The 27,962-nt window shown below is 39.9% G+C and overlaps 3 protein-coding genes across 4 annotated transcripts in view; 2 read left to right on the top strand and 1 right to left on the bottom strand.

The window, feature by feature from the left end:
• MYO7B (myosin VIIB) overlaps window positions 1-3,310 on the top strand; it is a gene marked incomplete at its 5' end in the record, with an annotated part of 44,940 nt that extends 41,630 nt beyond the window's left edge. Inside the window, 4 exon segments of the mRNA XM_084292113.1 lie at window positions 560-676; window positions 1,478-1,561; window positions 2,284-2,403; window positions 3,192-3,310. Of these exon segments, the coding sequence (XP_084148239.1) occupies window positions 560-676; window positions 1,478-1,561; window positions 2,284-2,403; window positions 3,192-3,275 (405 nt within the window). The 3' untranslated portion in view covers window positions 3,276-3,310.
• LIMS2 (LIM zinc finger domain containing 2) overlaps window positions 1-27,962 on the bottom strand; it is a 40,022-nt gene that overhangs the window by 3,037 nt on the left and 9,023 nt on the right. The window contains exons 2-10 of one of the 2 annotated variants that reach the window (XM_084292334.1): window positions 24,386-24,545; window positions 23,504-23,570; window positions 22,958-23,078; window positions 12,817-12,966; window positions 11,829-11,979; window positions 10,923-11,015; window positions 10,030-10,078; window positions 9,768-9,843; window positions 8,806-8,957 (exon numbers count right to left, since the gene is read on the bottom strand). In XM_084292334.1, coding sequence (XP_084148460.1) covers window positions 8,810-8,957; window positions 9,768-9,843; window positions 10,030-10,078; window positions 10,923-11,015; window positions 11,829-11,979; window positions 12,817-12,966; window positions 22,958-23,078; window positions 23,504-23,570; window positions 24,386-24,545 — 1,015 coding nt within the window. In that variant the 3' untranslated portion in view covers window positions 8,806-8,809. Of the gene's footprint in view, window positions 1-2,508; window positions 8,958-9,767; window positions 9,844-10,029; window positions 10,079-10,922; window positions 11,016-11,828; window positions 11,980-12,816; window positions 12,967-22,957; window positions 23,079-23,503; window positions 23,571-24,385; window positions 24,546-27,962 lie in introns of those variants that run through there. The other variant, XM_084292333.1, reaches the window with a different exon arrangement.
• On the top strand, window positions 19,648-20,682 carry GPR17 (G protein-coupled receptor 17; the record flags this gene model as incomplete). Its single annotated transcript, XM_084291809.1, has 1 exon — window positions 19,648-20,682. One exon carries the CDS (start codon window positions 19,648-19,650, stop codon window positions 20,680-20,682), a length of 1,035 nt encoding a protein of 344 aa, XP_084147935.1.

Below are 27,962 nucleotides of genomic sequence, written 5' to 3'. Positions count from 1 at the left end.
ATTTTTCTTGGAGATATTAATCTCTTTTCTATGTCCAGAAGAAGAGTTAGATATTGAAAGTCAGTGATGGGCCTGGTGATTTGAGGACCTTGTAAAGAAACAGAAAATTAAGACATGCTAAATATTTAAAAGGTTGGCTAGCAAATCAGTGACCTTGCACTCTGTACATGCTACTCACAGCAAAAGGCTCTTTGCTTCACCAAAAGACAAGAAAGCTTCAGCACATACTTCATAAACAGAGGGAGGGACCCCCTAAATGCTTCAGTATAAAATGAGATTTATGTCTGCTGGGAACACTAGTATCGCCCCTCTGCCCTGGAATCTGTTCCCTTGAGCTCTTGGACTTCCTTCACACAACTCATTAGTAAGAAACACTGAGGAGGTTCTGGTTCCACTTTGCCCCATGGCATGGTAGGCGACTGATTTTCATGGTCTTCTGTTGCTGTGGGCACAAGACTGACCTTGCTGATGGTCTGATGCCTTCTGTAGTGCTAATGCTAGACAGTGGAAATCTGCCTGTCTCCAGCTGACTAGGCTGTGTGTCCTTTCTTCTAAACAGAGCATTATTGCAGCATATAGCAAACATGAAGAAAAAACTGTGGACGAGGCCAAGATTGCCTTCTTGAAAATAATATACCGGTGGCCAACATTTGGATCAGCCTTCTTCGAGGTGAAGGTAGGTTTAAAGGCCTGTATGAACAGCTTTGGTAGTACACCAGCACTAGGAGATATGGACTGACCATAGTAAAGTATCTGTGTGAGAATTCATTATAAAAGTGGGTTCCCATCATTCCCTGAGGAAAGCGTGGTTCCTTGAAAGTGGGGAGATCAGTTCTTTATCCCTTCGGAACAATGCTTGTTACTTACTGGCTGTATTGTTCTGGTTCTGGAAGGGGCAGAACTGCCAAACGTAGGGGTACACTGCAAAGAAATCATGCTGCCATATGCACTGTTGAGGAAGGACCAATTGTAAGACACAGTGGTAGTACAACTACCATTATATCCAGTTGTAATACCCAATATCATGACTGCATAGCAAATGGGGGTGGGGGGAAGAATTATGTAGATACTGTCTTGTCATTGTTCTCCACAACAAAATGCTGCCCAATCTCCTATTTCTGGGGTCTGACTCTCTGTGTACCTTTAGGGATCATTCCCCCTTTTTTACTTTTAATTTCTCCTCATTACGCTCCTACCAGACTAGTCTGCAACCAACCATTAGGTCCATTATTTCCTAGGCTGATAGTAGGCTTGATTCTGCGTTTACAGCAGTGAGTTACTTATCTCAAGTTATAATTATACACCCAAAAAAGTCATCCTTAGCAATAGTTACATAATACTGAAGAACTTCAAGTTTCAGTGTTTATTTGGTAAAGAGAGCAAGCAGTGCTGGGCGCCGTTACGTGTGTCACCACACCTAATACAGATAATTTTTTCACATTTTCTGTTTATTTTCTATTCTGTTGCTCATTTATAGCAAACCTCCGAGCCAAATTTCCCAGATATTGTGCTGATTGCAATCAACAAGCAAGGAGTCTCATTGATACATCAGAAGACAAAGGTAACAGTTGTTTCTCAAGAACCTAAACAAGGGTTTCACTGACACTCCTAATTTAGAGACAGCAACAGGACCTTCTCCTCAGTGTTAAAGAGGACAGAGTCCAGTCCCTCTACTCATTTTCTGCGACAAACTGAAGAAGATGTTATAGCCTCAGACCACTTCTTTGTAGTCTCTGCACTGAAAAGGTTACAGTGTAGAGTGTCTCTGAAAAAAGAGATGGTAATAATGATGGACCTACACAAAATGGTAGCATCAGGTTGATGGATACTATACTAGGGAGACTGCTTCAGTAAAATGCTCTGCAGGAAACACAAGCTATCTAAAAGATCATGTCAAATGATGGTGTTTGCCAGCCCTCTAACCTAGCCAAACTGGTCTTACCAAGTTCCCAGGCAAAAACATTTAGAAGTATCACTATTTGCTTTTCATAAGAGAATACATATCCAGTGAGTTTTAGGCTATTGTAAATATGATGGCAGCAGGCTATGGAAATAAAAATAAATAAATAAATAAACACATAATAAGAGGAAGTCTCTTAGAGTGATTAAGATTTAAGATGCATCTGCTTGGTGAGAATACCATATATCACTAGTGTGGATGCAAGACCTACCTTGATCCACTGCACAGAATGCTTTTGCTCTACAGGTTTTTGTATATAACAGCCTATATTCATTTGAGAAACATTGTACAATTCAGTTAAATTGGTTTGTTTCTCCTTACAGGAAATTTTAACAGTTTATCCCTTTAACAAAATCTCCAATTGGAGCAGTGGGAGCACATACTTTCACATGACAATAGGGAACCTGGTACGAGGAAACCGAATCTTATGTGAGACATCTCTGGTAAGAAGCGTTTTGTTAAATTACAGACAAGAGCCTCCTTTTTTTTTTCCTTTAAATCCAGACCTGTTACAGAACGATGATGCCAAAACAGATCATTAAAACCAGTGCAGATACAAGAAACATTTACTGTTCATGTCAGTATAACTGCAGTTTAGAACCAGTTCAGTGCTATGCAATGCTATCTGATACAAAAAGCAAGCCACAGAAATGAGGAAAAATAGCAATTTCCCAAGTTTTTCCCATACATCAAAATCTCTCTGTTTGGGAAAAAGAAACGACTGCACTTATCCACAAAACTATGTAAGAGGATTTTCATCTTGTGTGGTTTAATCTGCTATACAATGACATCTTGTAAGATTTTCCTCTTTTAAATGAATGGTACCAACTCTTTAAGAACTGTTTTCAGACTGTTCAGACTCAGACAAACATAATTGTATTGATATTTAAAGGTAAAAGGTAAAATTGTGAAGAAAACCTTAAAACACTTAAGCTCTAACTTCTCTTACGAAAAACCTTGGATTCCAAAGTAAAAGATATCAAGCTATAGTGTCAAATCTTGGTTTGAATGACAAGGGTATAACCTTGACAGTAGAGCTGTGCTTTTCTATATCCATGAAAGGAAGACTGGACGGAGGAATAGATAAATAATTATAAAACCAGCAATAGCTGTTGGTATAGACATCATCTATGCAGTAAAGTATCTAAGAAGGTCAAACAGAGAGGAAATGACAGTTATTTTTGCTTATGGGGCTATTTGAGAGATTTAAGACTTCTTTCTTTTCTGACAGGGTTACAAAATGGATGACTTGTTAACATCTTATGTACATGTGCTAATGAATGCTGTAAACAAGCAAAAGAGCCTCCCAGCCTGAAAGCAGAAACGGAATTCACGACCTACATCAGTGCCAAACTACCTGTAATTTCATCTACTAGAAGAAAAATTATTTTAAAAATATTAATCTTGCTGATCAGTTTTCTGATCACACACTGAATTTGAACTGTGCTGCTGAAATATTACAAGAAAAGCTCCAAGGAGCATGTGCTTTCAAATATCTTCAGCGCTTCTCTTTCTTAGGTGTAGTGTTAGAATTCCATTCAGTCTTTGGATTCAGAGAACATTTAGCTCTATTTTAATCTAATACTCCAGATCTCCTCCATTTTCAAAGAGAGAGACACATTAACAGATTTTTTTTCTTTTTGGAGAGAAGAGCCCCCTTAGTTTCCTACACTCTTACCAAATGCATAATTTGCAAATAACGAATTAGAATTTCCTTCCTACTGGAAATTCTAAAAGTGGATAAATGTCCTTTAGTATAAGGATAATAGGACACCCTGAAAGGCAAGATAATGTTTTTAATCCTTTTACCACTAGATTATGTACTGAAGTTACAGTAGACTATGACAACCATTTACTGTCGCGATATAAACGTCACTCCTGTGTGATGCTAAATTAGTGGGCTGTCCACTAGTTTATCACTGCCTTGGTTAAAGTAAGTAGTTTTCTTTCTCCAACAATTCATAAAACACTCAGAAACTAACAATTGCTTTCTACTCTTCAATTTCTATTAAGCATAAACTCTGAAATGGATCTGGATTTTGGGCCCATTACTTCTACTCAGTTGCTCCTATTTCAAGTTATAGATATGCTTAGTCAGTGCAAATTAGAACTGAAGAACTCAGTCTAACAGACATCTGTTGAAAGAGGCATATTTCTACTATATAGCAATGTTCTCAGCTTGGAGTTATGCAGACACTCATTCACAAGACAAGAATAGTAGAAAAGATCAAGCGAAATTAAAGCTGTTTCCTGCTTCAGGCACTGAGTGGTAATTTGACTCAGTGCTTGTTCACAGACCTTAGTAAAAACACAGCATTGGACCATCATGAACCAGAGCACATAAAGCATATGTACCGCAGTGACAGTAAGCCTGTCACTATATAGATGCTCACCCCACCAGAGAACAAGCACCCATTCCTCAGTGACAAGCCCTCCTTTGCGTATGGTGAAACATGGACATGTCTTAAAGCATTTACACCAAGTTCCTTGAGACATGATCTGGCAGCACTGGAAAAGCAGCTCTGCTAGATCTCTCACTAATTTGCCAATGTATGCACAATGGTTCCCTTGTTTCCTCAGATGTGTGTGTGTGCAATTCAAACGCTAAAGGGAGTTTTGTACATGCATGGCAGGGAAGAGCCCCATCCTCTTTGTGCATATAAATGAGTGCCACACTTGTCAGATAGTTGATCATTTTGCAAACAATTAGGTATTCCTGCTGTAATGTCCATTGCTGGCAATGGACACTTTTAAGACTAATGACTTTTGAGTTGTTTTGTCATCTTATGTCTGATCTGACTGTAAGTGAGAAGCATTCAATACTTCACCTGTACAAAAAAGAAATTTTGCATCCAAAATGTATTGTTTCTGGTTTTTAAATAAACTCTGAAGAAAATCAACCACAATGTCTTTTTCAACATGTAAAGTGAGTATTCACTCCAGATCGATGCAATTTAAACTGTCCACTACAGTCTGTAAATGATCATAGCACCTCATCTACTTTTCATATATGCAATACAAATTGTATGGCATAACCTCTAAGAGAATGATATCCCTTTTCTGCACATCTTCATCAATTATCACATCACCATTGAAGCAACACATCCAAAATGTAAATTCAACACAACATTGAATCAGATCTGGGCAATCCTCAGAGCTCCTCATGATGTGTAATGCTCCATTGGTCAGCACTGCAATTGTAAATGTACTATATGCAAATTGGTTTACTTTTCTGTGTGTGTGTGTGTGCAAAGATTTAAAATGTATTACAATTAACTTTATTACAAGAACACAAACAGGTATAGTATTACAGTATTTCAATCCACAGTCACATGTTAGGTTAGACAGTATAAGCAATGTGTAATAAAACAAGAGCTCCACACTGTGCAGAATCTACACTTATCATCAAGGCCTGAACCATGATTAATAGCTGCTAATTCCTTTACTCAGTCTGTGGCATCCTTAGCACTTAATGGTGCTTTACAGACTAGTGCAACTGCATTTATTACATTTGTCTGCAACCTATTCCTTCACCATCTAACCACTGATTTATAAGCATCAGTCACATCATCTAATACAAAACACACAACATCTAGAAGTTCTCTGTACAGAAGGCTGAACATCTGCCTACATTGTACAGACTGTTGTGAGAATAAAGGCTGGGATGCAAACCCTAGATAGCAAATTAGTTTGCCATAAAGAAAGATAGCAAGTGATTAACATACCCTTTTAATACAAATAAGCTTCACATGCTGTGATTTTTAAAAGCATAACCATTTTCAAGTGTAGTCAGTGAATATTAGTCATTGTAATTCAGTATAAATATGAATGTAAACTATAAATGTATATAATGAGACAACAGCTTTTAGTCAGTATACACTTCTGAGCCAAATTCAGCCTTGATATAAATCTCTCCAGTGGTATGACACCTAGGATGAATTTGGTCAGAATGTCTATTTACAGCAATGAAAAAAGCATGCAGCTTATTTCTGACCAAGACCTTGCCTTTATTTAAAAAAAGTAATGTCAGCCTGTCAACACACTAGGCAGAATTTTAAAGTCTGCATTACCTTTTACTTATTTTCTAAAAAAACTAGACTCACAAAGGTAGAGGGAAGATGCACTTCTTTGAAGTATTTATAATTATTTCTCCTACTCCCTCAATTCCACTGTCTCACAAAAGGTACAGCAACGTTAATTATTCCATCTCTGCACATGGCAGGATAAGACAGGTAATTGTGAAAAAATAATAATTTAAGAGATGCTATCAGATCGTCACAATATGCTACTTACAGAGATCAATGGCTATGATGATTTTTCCCTCCACTAATTTTGAGAAATGCTCTGAAGGGCAAAATCCGAATTGTAAAGAACTGAACAGCTTATGAAAGAAAATGATATCAATCAACTATCCTTTGAATGCTGAAGCATATTTGGTCTACTGAATTTCTAACATGAGACAAAGTGAGAGCACAGACTAAATCTCTACTTGCAGTAGTAATTCCATTTGCCTCTACATGCATGCATTTTCCATTGCTGAACTTGAGTGGCCACTAAAAGAGTATTTCCTACTGCCAGCTAGTTAAACAGCCATTCTGCATTTACCAGTAAGCACACAGCTTTGTATTCCTCCACCATTTTCCCAGGAAGCTGAAGACACACAGCTGCTCAGATTTGGCATTAGGTGTGGCCTGTGACTAAGGTTACAGGAACAGACCTCCACGCTTTATGCTGAGAAGAATCTGCATAACATAGTGAATTGCACCGAGATCAGAAGTTTTGCACTCTACTGTGTCAACCAAATACCAAAGAATAGGCTTACAAGACCAGTCTTTTCAGTGGCCACATACTACTGCACTAAAAGACATGCTGTTCTTTGTGCCCTTAACTAAAAGACCATTTAAAGGCTAGTGAGAGAACAGGGACAAGTCACATGTTCTCCTAAAGCAGTGACAAAAGCAGCTACTATTAGTGTAATCTGCAGTGCACATTGGTCAGAAGACAACGCAGGAGTTCTACCATCAGATTAAAGCCTATCCCCTCATCAGTGTTACAGTGGATGCAGTATACCCCAGTTAAGAGCTTATGGTAAATTAAGACAACAAAAAAGCAAAGCAGCTGAAGGAAATTGAATTAGGAAAGCCAGTATCTAAGAGATGGTGGGATTCTTACCTGCACAGAGTTAAGCAGGATTTCTCACCACTGCTATGACATATCGCTGGTGCAGTTTCATGGGTAGTGGCTACAGCCTGCATGTTAACAGCTATCAGTGCTTTAGCTATCACCTGGTGTAGATCCATTCTGAGCAGAGTATGATGGCACTGAAGGCTATTCTAAGGCAGATAGTCTCCAAATATTCATGGAAAGGGATTCTCAGGTTGCTCATCTAAGTTCAGCAAAGGAAACCACAGGACATAACACCAAAGGTCTCAGTAGCTCACAGGTGGACTCAGAACAGCTCTGCTGATGGCTCACCCTTAAAGAAGTACTGAGAATGTTCAAGACCAGTACATTTCTCAGCACCTTAGGTTGTACTAGCAGAGGCAGTAGGACCACTGAAATTGCACCAGTGATAGGGAAAACTATGGAGCAGAAAGAAACTAGGAAGGAAAACAGTACTCTTAAGAGGTACAGATAGAGGTCTGAGGTCCTCTCTTTAAGTATGCTCAGATCTTAAGAAGAAAGTTGATGGGTAACTCTTAGTTGATTGAAAAAATTTAAGAAAAATATTTATTTTTTTCTCCATAAAATTGCATTTGCTATCAACTCTAAATATTAGAAATTCCGTCATGTAACTCTGCTTTCTGGATAGTGACCTAAGAGTATATTTTTGCCTTTCAAATAAAGTGAGAAGGACTGGATTTGAAACTGAAGCACTTAAATTAATACCATATTATAAACTGGATTTCACCATGCAAAAGAACGACTACAGCTTTAGCCACACTGCCTCAAAAAATGTCAGCTGTGTCAGTGGACAGGACATGCTTTGTATTGACCACTGGAAGCTCTGGTACCCACGATGTAGTAGAGAACAGACTGAGAAAAATGTAGTGTCAGTTTCTTAAAAAAAAATAACTGTCCTTTTCCATAGCCACCTCCTCCTAATGGAGAGCCCACTATTTTGAAGAGGCTGACTTGGCCTTGGTAACTGCAATCCTGTTACTGTTGAACAGGGAAGCAGCAAAGAAAACTTCTTCAGCTGCCTTATCATTGGTCCTGAGTCAGACAAGTAGGCAACATAGATGCCATCAAGTACAATAACTATTGGCTTCTGGGCTTAGTCAGTAAACCTGCAAACCAGAAGGATGGTACAGCATCCATATATGCTCAGGACGAATCTGGACAATGACTACTGCATCTTGCATGTAACAAGGAGTGACAGCTTTCAGAGTATTTGCCTGGATATTAAAAAAAAAAAGTCTTCACCCAGGGTAAGAAGAGAAATACTTATATTTTAACCCCCCCCCCAAAAAAAAGAGCAAACCACATATTTCTTCCACCCCAACTCTCACCCAGTATTTCCAAATTCTTTAGACTATAGAGGACTGGAAAGAGAAGTACAGTTCAGTTGAGGAAGGAAAGATTGTGTACAGCTCAACAAAGGCAAAAAAAAAAGTTATTAGCAAATTAATAACCAGCCTGTAAACTGCTCTTTGTGCCAGTGTTAATAGAAAATTGCTTGAGAAAAGGGATAGTAAAGATGCAAGCCACATTACCAGAAGCAGGGGAAGGTACTACTGATCTTTGGTTTCACTTGTTCTTAGTTCACTTGTTCTCTCTGAAGTCAATAGCTGCTGTGAGCAGCATCTTATGACTGTAAGAGTACAGTCACTAGGCTGACAGACCTGTTTAAGCAGAGTTTAAATCCAGAGCTTTGGGGTGTGCCTTCTTGGATGCCAGCTCCGACAATTTCTTCAGGCGTTTCTTCAGCTCCAGTGGGAATTTCTCATAGCATTTCTTGCATACAGGCTTCATGTCAAACTCCACAAACTTATTCCTTTAACAGAAAGAACAGAGGGCTATTAAAGCACTATTTTCAAACTATATCCCTGACTAAATTAAGTCTGCATGCATTTACATAAATGCAGCTGCTTGCTTTCTACTGCATTTGTAAAACACCTCACCTCCTTGTCTGGTCATGCAAGTATAAAGATCAGATTTTAATCATGGAATGAGGGCCTTTAGTATTGCTAGCTTAATAAGAAACAAGATTTTGCTATGCATTTGTACTTAACAGCCTAGAATAACAATGTTATCTTGGAATGGAAATGGAAAGGTCCCCTTTGTGATGAATTAGAGCTCCTTCATGTGCAAGACCGGTAGGGCCAATCCAGCATAGCAGGTTAAGGGGTTTGAACATGAGAAAATAAAATGTAGGATCACTTTGTTTTCTATTCCTCTTCTACATATTTGGGGTAACTATTCTGAAAGACAATGTTATGTTAATCTAAGCAATTGCAAGTACTGTCAGTGACAGGAGCATACAGACTAAGGAACCATGGAAGCTACAGGTATTTCAGGACAGGCGGTTACTTAAAGTTTAAAGCCTTCCTTCTGTAGAGCTGTTCAATCTTCTCACAGAACAGCTTCTTCCTTCATGAACAGATGGAAAATGAAGTAGAGAATACACTGAGTCCCAGTTCTGTTGCAGTTCTGAAATCCAAGGGACTGAAAATACCCACTCCCACAGAGAAAAAACATCACTGCTCGGTGGGTCAGTAGTACATTGCCCTTCAAAGGGGCACTGGCTCATGGCACCCCCAAGCTGATACCCTGCCTCAGGGGCAAACTATAAACACTGACTTACTTCAGTGTAAGCTTGATGTTGCAGGTGGAGCAGGAGAAGCAATTCACACACCAGGCCTTGTTAAGAGCTGATACCACTGCAAAAGCAAAAGCACAGAATAAAAGGAAACTGCCAGATTATTTGAATTCAGATTTGTATCCAAATTCAAATGAGGCCAGATGTGTAAAGAAACACTGGTGCCTTGCAACTGTGGGATTGCAACAGCTGCACTAACAAATAGAAAAGGGACAGTGACCCAAAACAAGTAGGGAAAAAATCTTACCATCTCCCTCTATCACGTGGCTGCAGTTGTAGCAGACGTCGCCAAAGAGCTACACAGCAGAAGAAATAAGAACAGGAACTCATGTTACTGACTACTCATGCTCCCCAAATCACACAGCTGGTGGGAACACTAAATTCTACCTAGTGAATTACCAGACATTGCAGTGGCCCCCAAATATACCAATTTAAGTCTTCTGAATAACTTTTCATACACTTGCCAAATTTTCCATGTTCATTTGGATCTCATACTACTAAATACTACAAGACCTTTTTTGTTGATGCCTCACACTCTACCACTGTTATGTGATCTTAAAGTCCCATACATGGGACAATTTGAGTATTACAGGATCTGTAAAGTATGATACTCATTGAAGACAAACATCTCCTGATGTTAAAACTGTAAACACCAAAACAAAACCTAGAGCTACTTTCAAAACGGTAACACTTAACTCTTACAAAAGAAAGAGACTAACTTATCTGAGAGAAGAAAATAACAAATTCATAGCTGCCCACTGTCATCATACAGAAAAAATACATTCGTATTGACTGGTGAAACATACTTTTCTTACATGTTAGGCAGCACAACAAAAATCTCAGGCCCACAGAAGTCAGTAATTAACAAAGAAGTCCATACAAATAGCTTTGGAGTAGAATTAAAGGGATTTTAATTGCTACGTATAGTCAGTATTTCTTCTCTCAATGGAACAAAGAAAAGTCAAACTCCACAAGACATTTCTATTCTGTTCTCAATATCACTTTTCACATCTACCAAGAAAACCTATTTTTTTCAGTTAAATCTCATTAGTTTCTTAATACTATGTGCCTCTACAAATTGAGATTAAAAAGCATTCGGCAGCCAGAGTGTGTGCCTACAGAATAGATGGCAGAATTTACCTGGTTATAATGAGTTTCACAATAAGCCAGTCCTTTTTTCTCATAGTGTCGGTGCCCCAGGAATGGCTTCTCACATTTGGCACAAACAAAATGCTGTGAAAGAAAGAAGACACTCAGTGGCAAGCAATGTGACTTTTCCATCACCAGGGAAAAATTGGCATAGGTACTGTTCTGGCTGCAAATCATAGCTCAGTAGAGGAGACTTAATAATTTAATAAAACTGGGACTGGAAATTATGCAAGTGAGAAGAAAGAGGAAATATTTAGTCTGTTATTAGTAACTAAGAATTACATTAAAGATAAGTAGAACACTTGCTGAAAGGGAATCACATTGTGTCTATACTGATAGACTTGTGAAATATTATCTTGCTTGTTTCAGAGAAAAGAAACAGGAACATAAAATAGGGTTGGTATGAATGCAGTCCAAATGAGCAGTAGCATCTCTCTCACAGTTCAGCCTTGGGAGGTTTGTCACCAAAAACATAAATTAATACAAAACTTCAGAGCAAGCTGAGACAACTCAGCTGAAAGTTATAGAAAAAATGACCTGAAAAGGTAAGAATTGCACTGCTTTTGCCTACATCACAAATTCTAACATTGTAACAAACCTTCTAACTAGGCGTGGAAAGAATGTATGTTAGTATATCCAAGTAAGTAATTATTTAAATTTGTTAGTAAGTAAATGCTATTTTGTGAACCATATTCTGCAGGAAGTTTTGCAGTGCAATTCTGATGAACCTGCTATACTCATTCACTCACATAAGGTGAAGACAATCCGAAATATAAGCAATTGCTTCCTGTCTAATTCTTATGTTACACATCATGTAATCATCCACAGCTTCCAAACAGTGCTAGTCCTCTTCCAAAATGGTTCCTGAAGGATATTTCAGATTCAGAGAAGCCTCACCTCAACATGCCATTGCTTTCCCAGAGCATTGACCACTCGTCCCTCAATGGGCCTGCGGCACGCTCCACAGATGGGGATTCCCATCTTGTCATGGCAGGGCAGGCAATACAGTTCTCCCTTCAGTTCCCGGGCCTCAGCAGTCAACTCCTTCCTGAAAACACAAATGCGTCCCTGAAGTCAGAACACCAAGTGAAGCTCCTTAAAGCCTGAGATGATATCTTGGAAGACTAAGCTTGAAAGTTAATATATTTTGGCAATGTTCATGCTGTAAATACTGCATCATTAAATTCAGCTAGCGAAATACAGCTATTGTTGACTGTTTTTTTTCTAAATTTTCTTTCTCAGGTTGCTAGATAAGAGAACACACATGGAGTATCATGTTTCCAGCTAGATACTCTGGCAGAAATAATGAGGTGCACTCACATGCAATGATATTGTGTCACACAAAGACTCAAGTTTCTTTGAATGGGATAGCTCAGGTAAAAGGACTATTCCAGCAGTGGTCAGCAGCAACCAATTTACCTTATTCCTCAGCACTGTTACCCATACAAGGGCAGTACAAAGCTCTCTGAGAAGTATCTTATGTCAGACAGGTATCAGCATGGTAATAATAGACTGTGCCAGAAGATAGACACACCTCTCCAAAACTTTCTTTTTCCGCCTATCCAGAAATGCAAAATGGAACTATTTTGAGTAGACTGGTAGCAGCTATCTTTGTACAGCACTTTGATTATAATCTGCACACGGCCTTTGATGTAAGTTCACACCAAGGAACTGTTATCATTTTCACTACAGGACAGAAGAACAACAAACAGAAAAACAAAACTGCAGTTCTGGCCTTTCCCAATGTCTTCATATTTCCTCAAATAATTTCTGTTTGTTCAACAGTGTGAAGGCAGTAAAGTTTAGGCCTTGGAAAGGGCTGCATTGCTGACTGCACTGTTTGTCTCTCTTCTTTGTCGTCAGGGTTTAGAATACAAAAACATACCCACAGTGAGTGCAGTTGAAGTGATCTGGATGGTAGGAATCATTCCTAAACATCAGCGGCTGCTCATCAATTATCAGATGGCACTTCTGACAGATGTACTTGCCCAAGCCCTTAGCTTTTTCACGGTTATGGCACGGCCTGCACAGATGCCTGGTTAACAGAGGAAAGAAAGAAAACATCAGGGAAATTCTTCCTCCTAAAAAAAATGTATACTGCATGCTGTAAGATGTACTTTATGTAACAGGAGAAATATCTTCTGAGGTAAGACTGAACATCATTTAGTTTAGTATCCTGTCTGTCACACCAGTTGCACAGAAAATAATACGCAGACAGAACAGTCTCCAAGCTATATTTCCTCAGAACACTCCTCCAACAATCCCTGACTTATATACCATATTATAGATGTTCCACATCTACCGTCACCTGACAGTTTTCCAGGTAGTCCTTTCAGCTCTTCTAGATCCAATCCTTTCTGAGAGGTGGACAAGGAAAGGTGGCAACATCCTCTCTCTGTTAATAACTATGGCATCCAGCCATATCAGAGGCATTACAGGACTGGGGGAAGGGGAGGGGGGAAAGTTGAGGAATGATAATTAAAAACTATTAAACCACAGCACATTGCTCGAATGCCTTTACCATGGCTGAGTTCCTTAGTTTTCAATAGCTAGGACAAACAAGAAGCTATTGAATCCTAGCTCCTCTGTCCTAAGTTTTAACAAAAAAAAAAGAACTATGCAGTTTTAAGTGGCAAACGTAACTGTTTCCATCTCTTGTTCTAAAACATATTATAAGCACAGCCCTGAACAGGCAGATAAGCCAAATTTGTGGCAGTAAAACTTGGGGAAAGGCATAAAAGGGACTTTGGTAAAGGCTGAAGGAATCTAGCAGTTTTACCTCAATTGCTTAGAAGCTCAGAGAAGAAACTGTTCGGTTTATTTGCCTACTGCTCTAGCAGCAATGCTGCAGGCTGGGAAGAGTTTATGGTAAAACAAACATGAGAGAGGAATGAGTTCTGCTGGTTTCACAATCACAAAACAGAGATCCTGCTTACTTCCTTTCACAGTATCACTATGAGAAACTCTGAGAACTACAGGTCATTCTCAACAGACACCAGACAAAAGGAAAAGTTCGAATGGAAAGGGCGGATTTATGGCTGAGATGGTGGGTTCACTGCAGGGCCCCTTCCAAAATTCTCGTATGATGAGTCCTTTACCCTTAGATCTGTAAAATGGGGATCAGGATACAACACAGATGTTGTTGTGAGACGTCAAACATTTGTGACCCTCAGCTGGCAGGCGCCTGTCTAAGTGCTAAGTATCATTATTATTCTCTCCAAATCTGAGCCCTCCTGTCAGCAAGAGTTTCTCTCCAGGGCTGGAACTACTGTCTGCCCAGACGGAGTCCAGAAAAAGCAGACAGCATCCCATTATAAGGAAACATGCAGCTGTGCTCATCTCAGCATAAAGGCATCAATTTTATTCGGCACTGTCAAATGGAGCGTAATTATATGGGGCAGGACATAGGGACCCTGAAGCAAGTGTCCTGAAAGAGCCCCCTCTCCTTCAGCTGAATAAGGTGCCTTCACCCATTTGCACTGATAAACCATTATCAACCCCTCCTCGTTCACAAACCCTCTCAGCCGCCCCATAGACCCTCCTCTATTGCAAGCAAAGGGAAGTGTTGGACAGGCTGAGCTGTTACCATAGCAGCCGCCCCTCTCCCTCTCCCTCCCTGCACTCCCACCATTATGGAATTATCCCATTCTGAAATGTCCTGTTGTGTCTATTAATACCCGGCTTCCCCCAAACAATACTTCTCTCCACCCTCCTAAAATAATCAGGGGACTCCAAGAAGTCTGTGTTAAAGGCTGGGAGTTCAGTACTAGCCATTGTAGCTACCACAGTAGCACCATGAACACTGGAATATTCATACAGTATATTCATATCTGTAACAGCAGCAGCAAACCCCATGCCAAGGGCTCAGCTGGGAAGAAGACTGCTCTTCAGTGCAGGGGTGTCCTCTCCCCTGCTCTGTTGTGTGACTGAGCTGATAACGCACTATCAGAGCTAGAAGGACACTATATAGAGGGGCTCCCTTCTCCACCCTCAGCAACTCTGCAACTCTGTGCTCTTTTTGGATCATCTCCTTGTTTCACCACTGCTGCTTCTTTTTGGTTTGCTGCCATCAGAAGGAGTTCCCTGAGATTTTCCCCAGAAGGACCCTATACTCCACCCATAGGACTGCACTGTAAAGAGGTAAGAGACAAACTTCTGTTAGCAGAATAATGAAGGAACTTTCCTAGTGGCGTTAGTTTTAGCTGGTGTCAGCGAGGTGGAAAGACACACATGGAGAGCCTGATGAATGTAATTGAAATGTTTGAAACTAAGAACAGGCAGCGTCTTTTCAAGTTCAAATAATAACTTCATTATCCTCACTCTTCTTTACATCACTGCTCCAAAACATAAAACTTCTCAAATTTCTGTATTTCATGTCCATCCGTTTGTGCCTGGAAAACTGACAGTTACGTGGTGTGCCCTGCACACTCCGCCACTGCTTTGATGCTTATAAGGAACTAATATTTCAGCTGAAGGGTAGGAGGCTCAGCAGAGAGTGGTTTTCAGGAGAATAATATCAGTCAGAACTGGACTATTTCTAATGAAAAGTACTTTCACTGAAAGATAGGAGACACTCTCATTTGAGAAAACACTACAACCGTAAACATACAACGCCACAAACTGGCATATTCCCAAAGCAGAAACTGCTCTAGCTGAGCATGGGAACAGTAATTTCTGAAATCCACCACAAACCTCAACATATACTTCACACTTACCTGCAGTGGACACTGTAACAAAATCTCCAAATTAGCTAGGGAAATAACATATGATAAGCTAATTGTTTTTTCTGTTTATTAATTGCTGCATTAATAATAGGTAGAGCATCTGTTAAAAAGGTAACCATGTTGTATCTATCCTGACAGCCTTGTGGATTTTTTCTTGCTTATTTCTGAGCTGAAGAGAAAGAGGCACATAAAATCTGGTCAGTGTGCTTGCATTTCAAATGAGAAGTGACATTCCTCTCACAGCTCAGTCCTGGGAGGCCTGGGATAATGGCTTACTCCAGAATAGTGCTCTGTTCAGCAATACGTAAATCACTTCATATTCACACAACACCAAGGGTGCAAGCAGACAATGAGCCAGACTCCTAAAGAAGTGTTCTGTCTGTGGAGTCAAAGCCTCTTGCACTATGCTATGTACCTTAGCACAAACTACACGTTCTAGGCCATTTGGGAAAGTTGCTAGTTTGCTGTCAGCACTCATACAGACGAGTACAACAGGTTTTCTAGGACTGAAGAGTATGTATTTTTGTAGTCATAACAAACCAAAAAGAAAGAAAAAGCCTAACAAGTAAACAGTTATTTAAATTGATAGGATAGAATCAAGCAAAACAAAAATGCAGCTTTAAATAACTGTAAAGGGCTTTCTACAGTCTGCAACTACAAATACATAAAAACTTTTTTTTTGTATATTTGTAGTTGTCATTTTTGTAATTATTTTTGTAAAGTTGCAGCTTTCTGTTGAAAACCACACAATTCTAAATATAAGCTCAACAATTAATTCTTGCATCACATCAGCAAATTATCACTAGCAAAATTTTTTTCTGTTCTAGTGAAGTACTACATCACAATTTTCTATGTCAACAAACAGAAATGTAAAGAAAATAAAAAACGTGATATAAATTCCTTTCTAACTCAAAACCTACACAAAATCAGAAAGAGACCCTCTTCGCTTTTCTACAGTTTTGAACAGGCAATGAAAAATATCTTTCTTCACCTTCATCTAAAAAATAAATAAGGTAACAGCAGACTTCATGTGAAGGCACTCGTTTGCAGGAGACAGAATCTAAATTTTATCATCTGCTTTAGGACCCCCTTCTTGCCACTGGCACACTGGGCTTCTAGATAGTCTAACATTCTCCCTTCTCCTCCACCCCACAGTATTTTGCAGTGAAAACATGTCCAGATAGAAATCAATGGCAGAGTCAACACTGACATCACCGAGGAAAAAACCCTGACTTAAATGCCTTGGCTATTCCAGGGCCTGCACTGACAGTTAGCTGAATCTGAACTCCAGAGATCCTCCTCAGGAAACAAGCTCAAGTAAGAACATGTTTGATGTATCAGGCTGCTAAACCCCTAGCATCTACCTTCTGACCAGGGATTACTGCTTTCCTGAACTGATTTAAATGACTGTCATCAAGGCGAGCGACATCCCTGTCAGTTCCCCTCACTTCAGCTATTTCAGCTGGTCTAGTCCAACATTTCCTGCTTTTTCAATGGTGTCACAACCCTATAAAGAGTAATACTTAACCATCAGACCACCTCATCACTGACAAGTGTGTATGTATACACAAAGACCACTTCATTACATTGTTTACACATGAAAAATAAATAAAGAAATAAGATAGGTACCACTGTAGCTTAACAGCCAGTAAAGGCATACTTCTTTGCTATGCAATATAAAAATACATATTTAAACTAATTCCATCCAGACGGGACAAGTATTTGAGCATACAATTTTAGTAACACATAGAAACCACAAACTCTTGCATTCAAAAAATACTTGCAGGTTTTACTTTGTAAGGACAAACAAACACTAAAAACAAAACTTGTGGGCTCCTCTGCAACCCCAGGAAATTCACACAGAAAACAGCAACAGTGAGTTTTCTTTTTTGTACGTGGAAGTAGCAGGAACTGCATAGTAGAAGACGTCACATATTTTTATAAAATGAAATGTTCATTGGAAAAAAAAGTCAGCTTTGCACATGCACTTCTAGTGATGCCAAGCTAATAAATGGTTGCCTTCTCTAGGACTATGAACTAGCACGCAACCAGCAGTAGGTAGTAATAACCCAGAGTCAAACCTAGTCTTTTCTGTGCCATAAACATATGGTGCAGCTAGGCAGTGCCTGGAGTAAGAAGGCCCCTCTGTGGCCATCTGAAGAAATTTCATTTTCTAAATTTTCTTTGTTCTCCCTTCTGTTGACTTTAGTCTCTTCAACTCTGAACTAAGCAAAGTAGTCCAGCACATTCATTTCTAACTACTGTAGTTTTCTGCCCACCTGAAAGTGACAGCAGCCGAAAAAAAGTCAGTAATTACTTTTTCCAATATACTGGTCTGTTCTAATCACCCATTTCAGTTCCTCAATCAGCCACCAATATCCTAATTGTAAATTCTACGGGCAAGTTGGATGCATTGTCTAATACCTTGGATCAGCTGTCTAATGACGTAAGATTTCAGCACATAGCACAGCTTTTGCCCAAGACTACATACTCTAGGTAATGATGTCAGCCACCATCTTAAAATGTCAGTCTCAGCAGAGGAAAATGGAGCAGGCCGATCTTAAAGAAAAAACATTTTCATGGGTGACAAAGGTGTCAGAGAAAAAACAGACACTTTATTGCTTCCCTAGGCAAAGCAGATACTCAAGCCAACGGAAATTCTTTCTGTCTCTAGCTTTCACTACTTCAGTATGAATAATATATAATTATGCTTTTCCAATACAGTTGTATTTGCCACTCCCTTGATGACTGCTAAAAAAGTACACAGAAAGAGGAAGCTGGAGTACAACATTGCCTCAGCTTTTTTCAGCTTCCTTAGTTACTTATCCTTTGAATATGAATTGAATATTAGGGAGCAATGGTCAATCAGTACAACATAAAACAGTGAGCTCAATGGAGGTATTGCTGTGGATAAGGCAACACATCTGAGGAATCCAAGAAACAGGCAGTGCTGGGAAGTCAGACTGCCTGCATTGCCCTACCACCTGCACTGACTGATGAGAAATATACAAAAAGCCCTGGGTAGGTGCTCAGAAAAATCTAATTGCCTTTTGTTAATGCTGTTCTGGACCCTGCAGACACCAGGGAGACTGGCAAAGTTGAGCCCAATTTTACCATGCTCCAACTTGGAAAAGCTCCTGGATAAGCTACAGTGGAGCTCAGGCTTTTGAGGGATAAAGAGAAAAAGTTATGCTGGGAGAAGAAGAAAGCTGTAAGGGAAGGATAGCACTTTGACAGTAACTGGCAGCATAGGCATTACAAGTAATCTTTTCTGAATCAATGCAGTGCTTTTTTCTGTTCAAATGAGATGCTGCAACCCACCCAAAAAGTTTCCCTTTATATTGGTTCTCAGTGTGCTTGCCACAAATACAGGACATCAGACTTAAATAATTGTCATCAAAGACTTTCAGGAAACCTGCTTTTTTTCCTTTTTTTTTTTTTTTTCTTTTTAATAGCAATACCTGACCTGTCTTCTACTCCTTTTATGAACAGGACTGTTGCAGGTCACCTTACAACAGGTGTGTGTTCAGAAAACCTGATTCATTAGGATCTCTTCAGTCCTAAATCAGTCTTTCAAATTAAAGCAAGTACTTTCTAGCCAGACATGCAGAACCCACTTCTACTTTTCCATTAACCAGATACATAAGCATGTGACTATTACTCAGCTGATCTCAGCACAGGTTAGTGACAAGCTCATAACCAGCTAGCTAGCTCTTTATGGTTGCTTCTTCAACAGGAATTAATGGGCTGGAATCCCAGCTGAGCAGGAGGTATTCAGAATTTTTATATAAATGATTAAACTCAAACTGACATGACCTATAAAATATCTGTATCAGCAAACATGAGACATCACTGCTTTTCATGTGTTTTGTTGCGTTGTGTTCTCCCTCTCCCCTCCTTCTCCCCTCCCACCTCCTGAACCAGGCTTTTTTGTAATATATTGTCTCAATTCCTTCAGGTTTTTCTTTTGTACTTCAAAACTGCGGTGAAAAATGAATGGCCCAGCAGATCCCTCAAGCCTACTTTTCAATTGCTCAAATCAATCAAACTTCTCTTTGGAAGCTTCAGAGCAATGTGGCAAAGAGACACACCTTGAGAACATACTTTTTGCCACTTTCTACTTCCTAGACTTCATCTTGGCTTTTGTTGGCAACGCCCTGGCTCTTTGGCTCTTCATCCGGGACCAGAAGTCTGGCACACCTGCCAACATTTTCCTGATGCATCTTGCGGTGGCAGACCTGTCGTTTGTGCTGGTGCTTCCCACCCGCCTGGTGTACCATTTCTCTGGTAATCATTGGCCATTTGGCGAGATCCCGTGCAGACTCACTGGCTTCCTTTTTTACCTCAACATGTATGCCAGTATCTATTTCCTCATGTGCATCAGCGTTGACCGTTTCCTAGCCATTGTGCATCCTGTGAAGTCCATCAAGCTTCGCAGGTCCCTTTATGCCCATTTGGCATGCGCATTTCTATGGGTCATAGTTGGTGTTGCGATGGCACCTCTGCTGCTCAGCGTGCAGACAGTAGAGATGAACAACACAACCATCTGCCTGCAGCTCTACAGAGAAAAGGCATCACGTCATGCTCTTGTGTCCTTAGCAGTTGCATTCACTTTCCCATTTGTTACCACAGTGACCTGCTACTTACTAATCATCAGAAGCCTCAAGAGTGGGAACAGAGTTGAGACACACCTGAAGGAAAAAGCTATCAAAATGATCATCATGGTCCTAATGATCTTCATGATCTGCTTTGTACCTTATCATGTCAACCGCTACATTTATATTCTCCATTACAATGGGACCAAAACTTCCTGTGAAACGCAGCGCGTGCTAGCACTCAGTAACCGTATCACTTCCTGCCTCACGAGTCTGAACGGTGCTTTTGACCCAGTCATGTACTTTTTTGTAGCTGAGAAATTCCGTGATGCTTTGTGCAACCTGTTTTGTGGTAAAAAGACTGTAGTATTGCATCAAACGTATGAGGGTAAGACAAATGAAAGCTCGCTAAGTGCTAAATCTGAGCTGTGACTTTTACCACTGCTTCAACATGAGAACATTGTTCCACCAAAATCAGCAGAGAGTGCAGATATGCAGCATGACAGTCTACCCAAAGTGAAGCTCTCTCCTGAGGAGGGAAGTTCCGTCATTTTAATGGAACTAAAATTAGTAAAAACCCCTCTGAGAACTGAGATCACATGCTCTTGTCCTAGTGAAACTGCAAACACAAGTACAGTCCTACCGATTTCCAAGATGTGAAACTCATGGCTAAACACTTAGGAATAAGGAAGGGAGCAAAGAGGCTGTTAAATGGACAGCTTCTTTTTTCAAAAGGACTTAATTCCCAAAGCATTCAGCAGCGACTCTTCCTATGCACAATGCATACAGCCTACTTTGGAATTGTACCAGCAGTAGAGACCCATTCCTGAAGTAGATCTGCCTGAAGAGAGAGCGTGCTTGCACATTTTGTTCAAATTGCAAATTCAAAGTTTTTATACATCAGAGACAGAAAACTGGTACTAAGTCATGGCAATAAAAAAGCAAAATATTGCAACGCTCCCAACCAGGACTGGAATTCAGATAGTACTCACAATGTTTTAACTGTTTCCCAGCATTCAGAGTTGGAGATGAGCTCTAAGCTTCACACTACCACTTCTATCTGCCCTCTGCCATGGCTCCATGTCTTCAGACAGAAGCCAGGCAACATTCACTACACCTTATCTTTTATGTAGTTCCATGCAAAACATCAGATGTCTTGATAACACTCAAACTGAAGAATGGAAGAAGGCAGTTTAGGAACACAGCATTCACCTTTACTACATACTATGAACTTTTGTCTTTAAAATGGTGAAGGTGAAGAAAAGCAAATACAGGAAAAAATGATAGAATCATTTAGGTAGGAAAAGACCTTCAAGATCAAGTCCAATCATCAACCTGACCTACCAACTCTCATCACAAAAGCACGTCCCTTAGCGCCACATCCACATGCCTCTTAAATACCTCCAGTGTAATGAAGTCCCATTTGCCCAAAGGAGATCCTTACCTTTGAGGTGTTTTACATTTATTTAATTTCTGCAGTTTATCTAGCAAGACTATTTATTCACTGCAGGTAAAGTAGGGATTACCTTAACTAGCCTAACTGGTATAAATTGCATCCAGTGGAATATGTCTGGGAATGACAAGTACACCAGACAAGACCAGGTACGATGAGAAAGTGGAAAAAGGACCCAAGAATTTCTGATAGTATTTACTAGCAGAAAGCTTCTATGCTATAGTGATAAATGCTAGCAGAAATTACGATAGGTGAATTATATTTTGGATAAACACATACCTAGGCGCACACATCCCTCTCCTATGCTTTTAGGAACAAGCTACTTACCATTTTAGCTTTGGTCCATAAATTATGAAGCCAAACCTACTTTTTCTTTCTTGAATTGTTTCAATCCTAGCTGCTTTCCTAAAAACACCCAGGAACTCTCCTACGTGCTATGACAACAGCACAAATTCTAACAAGCTAAGGTGTCAAAAGAAAATCTATTATGCCCAACTCTAAAAACTAAGGCACAGAAGTTGCATGCAGGATTGGACAGAAAAGGGATTGAGGATATCCCACTGCACAGGATACAAATACAGAACCTTTACTTCCCCATCATTCAGCTAGTGGAACTAGCTGAATTCCAGGAAACTAGTAAGCTTTGTCCAAGACATATGACAGCCAGAAATTAACTGTGAATTGTGCAACACTGGGTGCTATCTGTTAGAGAGTTTTGTTTTCTTATGATTTGTTTTTGTACAGGCTTCCTTCTACGTTTTTAGTTTCTTATTTCTAAATTAAATGCATTAATCAACCTTGAGACCTGTTTTTATGTTTCTGTATATGTAAAATGAATAGTTTCTGAAGACCAGTAGAATCTTATGCTGAATATGCTTTGATGTAACCCTCATGTTATTCTCTTGGACTTTTGCTATGCCTTGATTTGCTGCTCTGCAGCTTACTTGACAAATAGCCTACCCAGCATCACATAATCCCTTTTTCTCACTTGCTACCTGGCCTATAATTCCTTTATTCTCCAGAGCCTATCCACTTGCTACTAAAATTTGAGCTTCTGCTGTCTACGCGTTTCATTGAATGAAGAACACTATTCTTCATTCCATTTCCCATCTCCTAACAAGCTACTCCTTATAGCTTCTCCTCTACCTTTTCAAGCTTTACCTCCCAGCATACAGTCAACCGACCACTCTCCACATCTCACTACTGTATTGATAACATAGTGACACAACTTCCAGAGCTCCTGCTCTATCTTACCTGCCAGCATTCTTCACAAAACCCAGGTCAGCAAGTGCTACATCACAGAGCTCACAACGGAAACACTCTGGGTGCCAGTTATTGTTCATTGCCTTGATAACACGCCCAATGATGAACTCACCTACAAAAGAAAAGCAACACCTTGAGATGCAGGCAGAAAACAGTTTTATCAAAAATGTACCACCTTTCCTAATTCTCCCCTTTTGAATCCACAAGAACTGCTACATTCTAACTTCAGAAAAAATAATTCTTCCCACAGTCCCAAATTTGGGGATGCCCCAAATCACTGCTGATGATATGTTTTGTTTCTCTCCAGAGTTTCTGCTCCTTAAAATGACTCCAACAATCCCAGCCCAGGGCTGGACAGCACTCAGAGATGGAAGGTTTGCACAGCCCTGTAGCTGTTACTCCATGGTGTTGACAAGGATGCATATGCTGCAAGGTAGACACTGCTAAAAGAAGGGACACTCGCCCCTAACCTTGAGGTTAGCTGTAGTAAATCCATAGCTGGATGAGGCTACACAGATCTGTATTTGGACACCTTACCACATTCCCCACAGCAAGGAGCAAACAGCATCTGAAAGTCATGCTCGCAGTACTTCCGACCTTCAAACTGTAAACAAAAGAGAGAAGCAGTCCTCATGAATAAGTGAACAACGTTCAGTTCAAATAGTTCAGCATGATTTTCCATTGAGATGATTAATTGGTCAAGGTAAGTCACATTTTAGAGTTCTAGTCTCCCTTCTCACCTGTTTTTAAACTCCCAAGGTTTTTCTTAAGGCAACATCCAGATACGGTTTCAGCCTTTTAGTGAATTCATTTAGCAAACAGTTAAATCAATAGCAATGCTCTTATGAAAAAAACAAAAATCTTGAGGTGTCCCAAGCTCTTTTCCTAGACTTTTCTTTTTTTTTTTCTCTTTAAATCATGTATTTGGAAGTACTCCTCCTGCATGAGACATACCCACAGCAAATTAAAAATGCAGCACATTTAAAATAATGTATTATTCAAAATATATGCTTGCACAGATTCTCCAAAAATATTTAAACTTTGTTTTTAAATGGGTTCACCAATGTCAGTTGCCAGTTGGAAAAGTTTGGTACAAAATATCTGGAAATAAACACAAAAAATCACTTGAGTCTAATTAAATATTAAGAAATATTTAGTGTTTTCTTTTTGATATGTCTCTTAACGAGAGAGCAAACAAAGTTTTTTGTCGTTACTGATGAACAGAAGGAGTATTTAAGAAAAAATAAAAATAAAGAAACTAAGTTGGAAATCCCACAAAAAAAATATTAACATAGATTTAGGGCTAAGAAATTAAACATGCAGGAAAGATGAGAATTCTTATTTCTGCCACAATTTTCACTTAATTCCTTGCCTTATTGATGATACTTCTCTTCTCTTACACACAGTCTATGACCTCACCTCATAAAAAAGTCCATCTGGGAACTGACGAAAGCACTGAGCACAGACAAAGCAGTTTTCATGATAGAGCTCCCCATTGCTGTTCACAATCCTCTCGGCAGGATCAAATCGAGTCTGGCAGCGTTCACATACTGCATTTGCAAGAGCATCAGACATATTACTGGAATAAAGACAAGAGTAAGAACATGAGCAATGCCACAAGCTAACCACGAGTATACTTACACCATCGAAGTTTCCCCAACGTCTAGAAACACAACATTTCCATCGCTTTAAACTCCCTTTTACACAAAAAAAAATAACAATGAGCAAGTCAATTCAGGACTGACATCAGTTAGGAATAATGTTCTTGCAACTCACACAGGGTAGCCAGCTCCCTTGTGGCTAAGTGAACTCATGTAGCAGAGATATCTATTGCACACTTTTGGCTGCTTCACCAGTCTTTCACCCCATTATGTCATCCTCATACCAAATATCCACAATTTAAAACAAACCAGTAGTTCTGAGAGCAGCAAATCCAATAAATCCTGAATTCTCAGGATTTCTGGTCTCAGGATGCACACTTGTCAGATTTTCTAATGTGTAGTAAGCATCAACCTTCCACTACAGTCTCCCCTTCACTATGGGAATTAACAGGGTCTTTCCCCTCTACCAAGCAGCTTATGTACATAAGGTACATTTTACATACAAGATGCATTGAAAAATAATTACATACAATGTCTCTGTCTTCCTGACAAATTAGTTGAAACTGTCAAAGGGTTAAAAATGTCTGGAAAGAAAGTCACCCCCCTGACTGGCTTGGCAAGTATAAGTAACATCAGCTTTTTTTCCTCAGAAAGCAAGGCTAAAACCAAAACAAAACAAAACAAGCACCTCACTTCCAAATCACGCAAAAGACTGTTTCATCTTTCTCCCCTAAAACGTGGAATCAACCTAACATTTTCCAAAGAGATTTTCATGTTTGCCACCATGGTAATGGAAGTTCTCTATATAATAAGAGAATGTAGGTTTAAAATCCTGTATCTCTTGTCCAAAACAGGATGGAAAAAACTATGATAAGGAAAGAGACTCAGTTGCTTGTTTCGATACAATCCTTCTTTTAACCATTGGAAAGACAGCAATTTTATAGGCAAGGGAATAAATAATTTTCAGCACATCAAAGATCTCAGAAATATTTTGCAGTAGTTTTCCTGAACCACAATATACAATTTATGTATATACAATAAAAGATGGCTTGGTTTAAAGGTTTTTATTTTCCTTTATTTTAATATCATAGAATTTATTTTCATGTACCAAGCTATTTAAATGGTTTATTTTTGCACTCCCAGAGGTCAGAACCATCATTGCTCAAGATGTGGTAACTTACTGTAGCAAAAAGCTGCATTTCCATTGTTAGAGCTATTCTACAACCTGACGTTCTACTTTCCACATCTCTCTACGAAGAGCAGTAATTCAAAAACCATGTCCTAGTTGCAACAACTCTTGTTCCTCTGGTCAGAGGCATCCCTACAAACACACGCTGCCATTCGTATGCCAGCGCTTTGGGCTCTGAGCACCACTGGAAGGAGCCGGCAGCGGGGCCGGCAGCGGGGCTGGCAGCGGGGCCGGCAGCGGGGCAGACCTTCCTCCTGCCACCGCAGCTCCCAGGGCGACAAGGAGCAAGGAACTGGCCATCATTTCACATACGGAGCGCCAATTTAGGAGAAAGCTGTTAGAACTTGTTTCCTTACTGCAATAGGAAGGAGCTTTAAAAAATGGACATGCTCCGGAATTAGAGACCAGCAGGAAATCCTGGAACTTTATAAACTACAGACCATGGGTTAAAGAAACATTTTATCCTGCCAGAGTAGCAGAAGTTTAGGTCAACACAAAAATACCAGTGCTTGCTCCAAAGCTGAGAGATTGTGCCTCTGATCTCATCAGCTTACTCTCAATTGCCACTCTTCAGTTAAATCATGCACCAAGTATGCAACAGTACTTGAAATTACAACCTCCCCAACTAATCCTGCTTCTCTCTTGAAGATTTTGATGCCTGAATTCCAAGACTTGAGCTAGCCAAAAGCCATGATTAAGACAATTTCACATTTACATCAGTGGAAAAACTACTCTGGGATATGGGAGAAAACTGAGCAAATCTCAGTGAGTCTCACAGTAAACCCTAACTTCTAAACAATATAACATCTAAAGGAAATTAAATTCCAAGTGAAAATCAAATGTGCTGTTGTTCTGTTCTCACTGTCCTCTCTTAGAATAAACTACAACTCCGGATTTAAGGTCTAACTATCAAAAAATTCATCCCCCTCACTCACTTGCAGCAGCATCAGGAGTCCCGTGAGTTTATCCCCCACTGTGCTGATGCGCAGTGATGCAAAACGTCCAACTCCGAGCTGTGGAATGGGATGTGCAGCTAAAAAAAAAATCGCTAGAGATTTTGCAATCTAGTATAAAACAAAAAGTTCAAAGAGCTGGAAATGGAAATCATTAAAAAAAAATTTGAAAATGTTTGCACTAGAAGAACTTGGCTGATGCAGACAAGGTTTCCTCAAAGGCCTCCAGAAGGTGACTGTGACACAGCCAGTGCTGCCCAAGAGTTGCCACTGTGCAAACACGCTAACGACTGCAACTCGTTATGCACCAGAGAAACGACTCATCCAGTAAAAAAGAAAGATAAAATGAACAGCCCATAAACGAAACAACACAGTTCTCTGCCTCGATTACAAGGCAGTTGAAATTTGCTGTGAGAGCTGCACAGGACATGTACGGCAGTACACGATCTCCCCAGCGATCTGTCTCCCGTGATACAAACCAGCAGCTGTGGATCTTCGACAATCAGAGCTCGAGCTTTACCTCTCCGCTGTCTTTTCAGCTTTGCATCTGTTTTTAAGATGTTTTATCACTGTCAAGCTAAAAGTTGCAACTTTGGCACTGCCATCAGGGCATGACTTTGCATCTATTTGAAGTTCCACCTTCACATATGCCATAGTTTAACAACGTCCCCCAATCACACAGCCCTGTGTGCCCTCTCCCTTGTGACAGAGCAAGCATTTATTCACCTAGATCAAGGTTAAAGCTAACCAAGGCTGGAAGGGGGAGGGTGGACAGTTCTAATTCAGAGCACTTCTACGATCCAGTTTACCACACTGCTGCAGAAACACTTGGGACAGTAGCACGGGGAGGGAATGAGCAACACCAAAAACTTCCTTTCGGTGGTGGTGCCAAGCATGAACACAGAAGTTTGAATTCCTGTGACAATCTTAAGACACAGATACGAGTCCTTCCCACAAAAGACAACCGCCACTGTTGAAAGCTTCTTGCATTCTATTTGCTCACCAATTTTTTGCAAGACAGCGAAATATAAAATCCTCTTCTGTTTTAACAATAAGCGGGTGACACAAAGACAGGAAGGGCTTTTAGAACATGACCAGCTCAGCATCCTGAGGCTCTCCCGTCCGGTGTAAACCCAACAAAATAGCAGTGCTCAACAGCACGCCTTCTCATCTCTTATCATTACGTGCCTTACCTTTAACTAATTCTCTTGGTTAAAATGCTGACTTTACAGGAACCAGATAGTGACCATTAT

This window comes from Netta rufina (assembly GCF_964035555.1).
Source record: "Netta rufina genome assembly, chromosome: 9".
Classification (NCBI taxonomy): Eukaryota; Metazoa; Chordata; class Aves; order Anseriformes; family Anatidae; genus Netta; species Netta rufina.
This window is presented reverse-complemented; position numbering and strand designations above follow the sequence as displayed.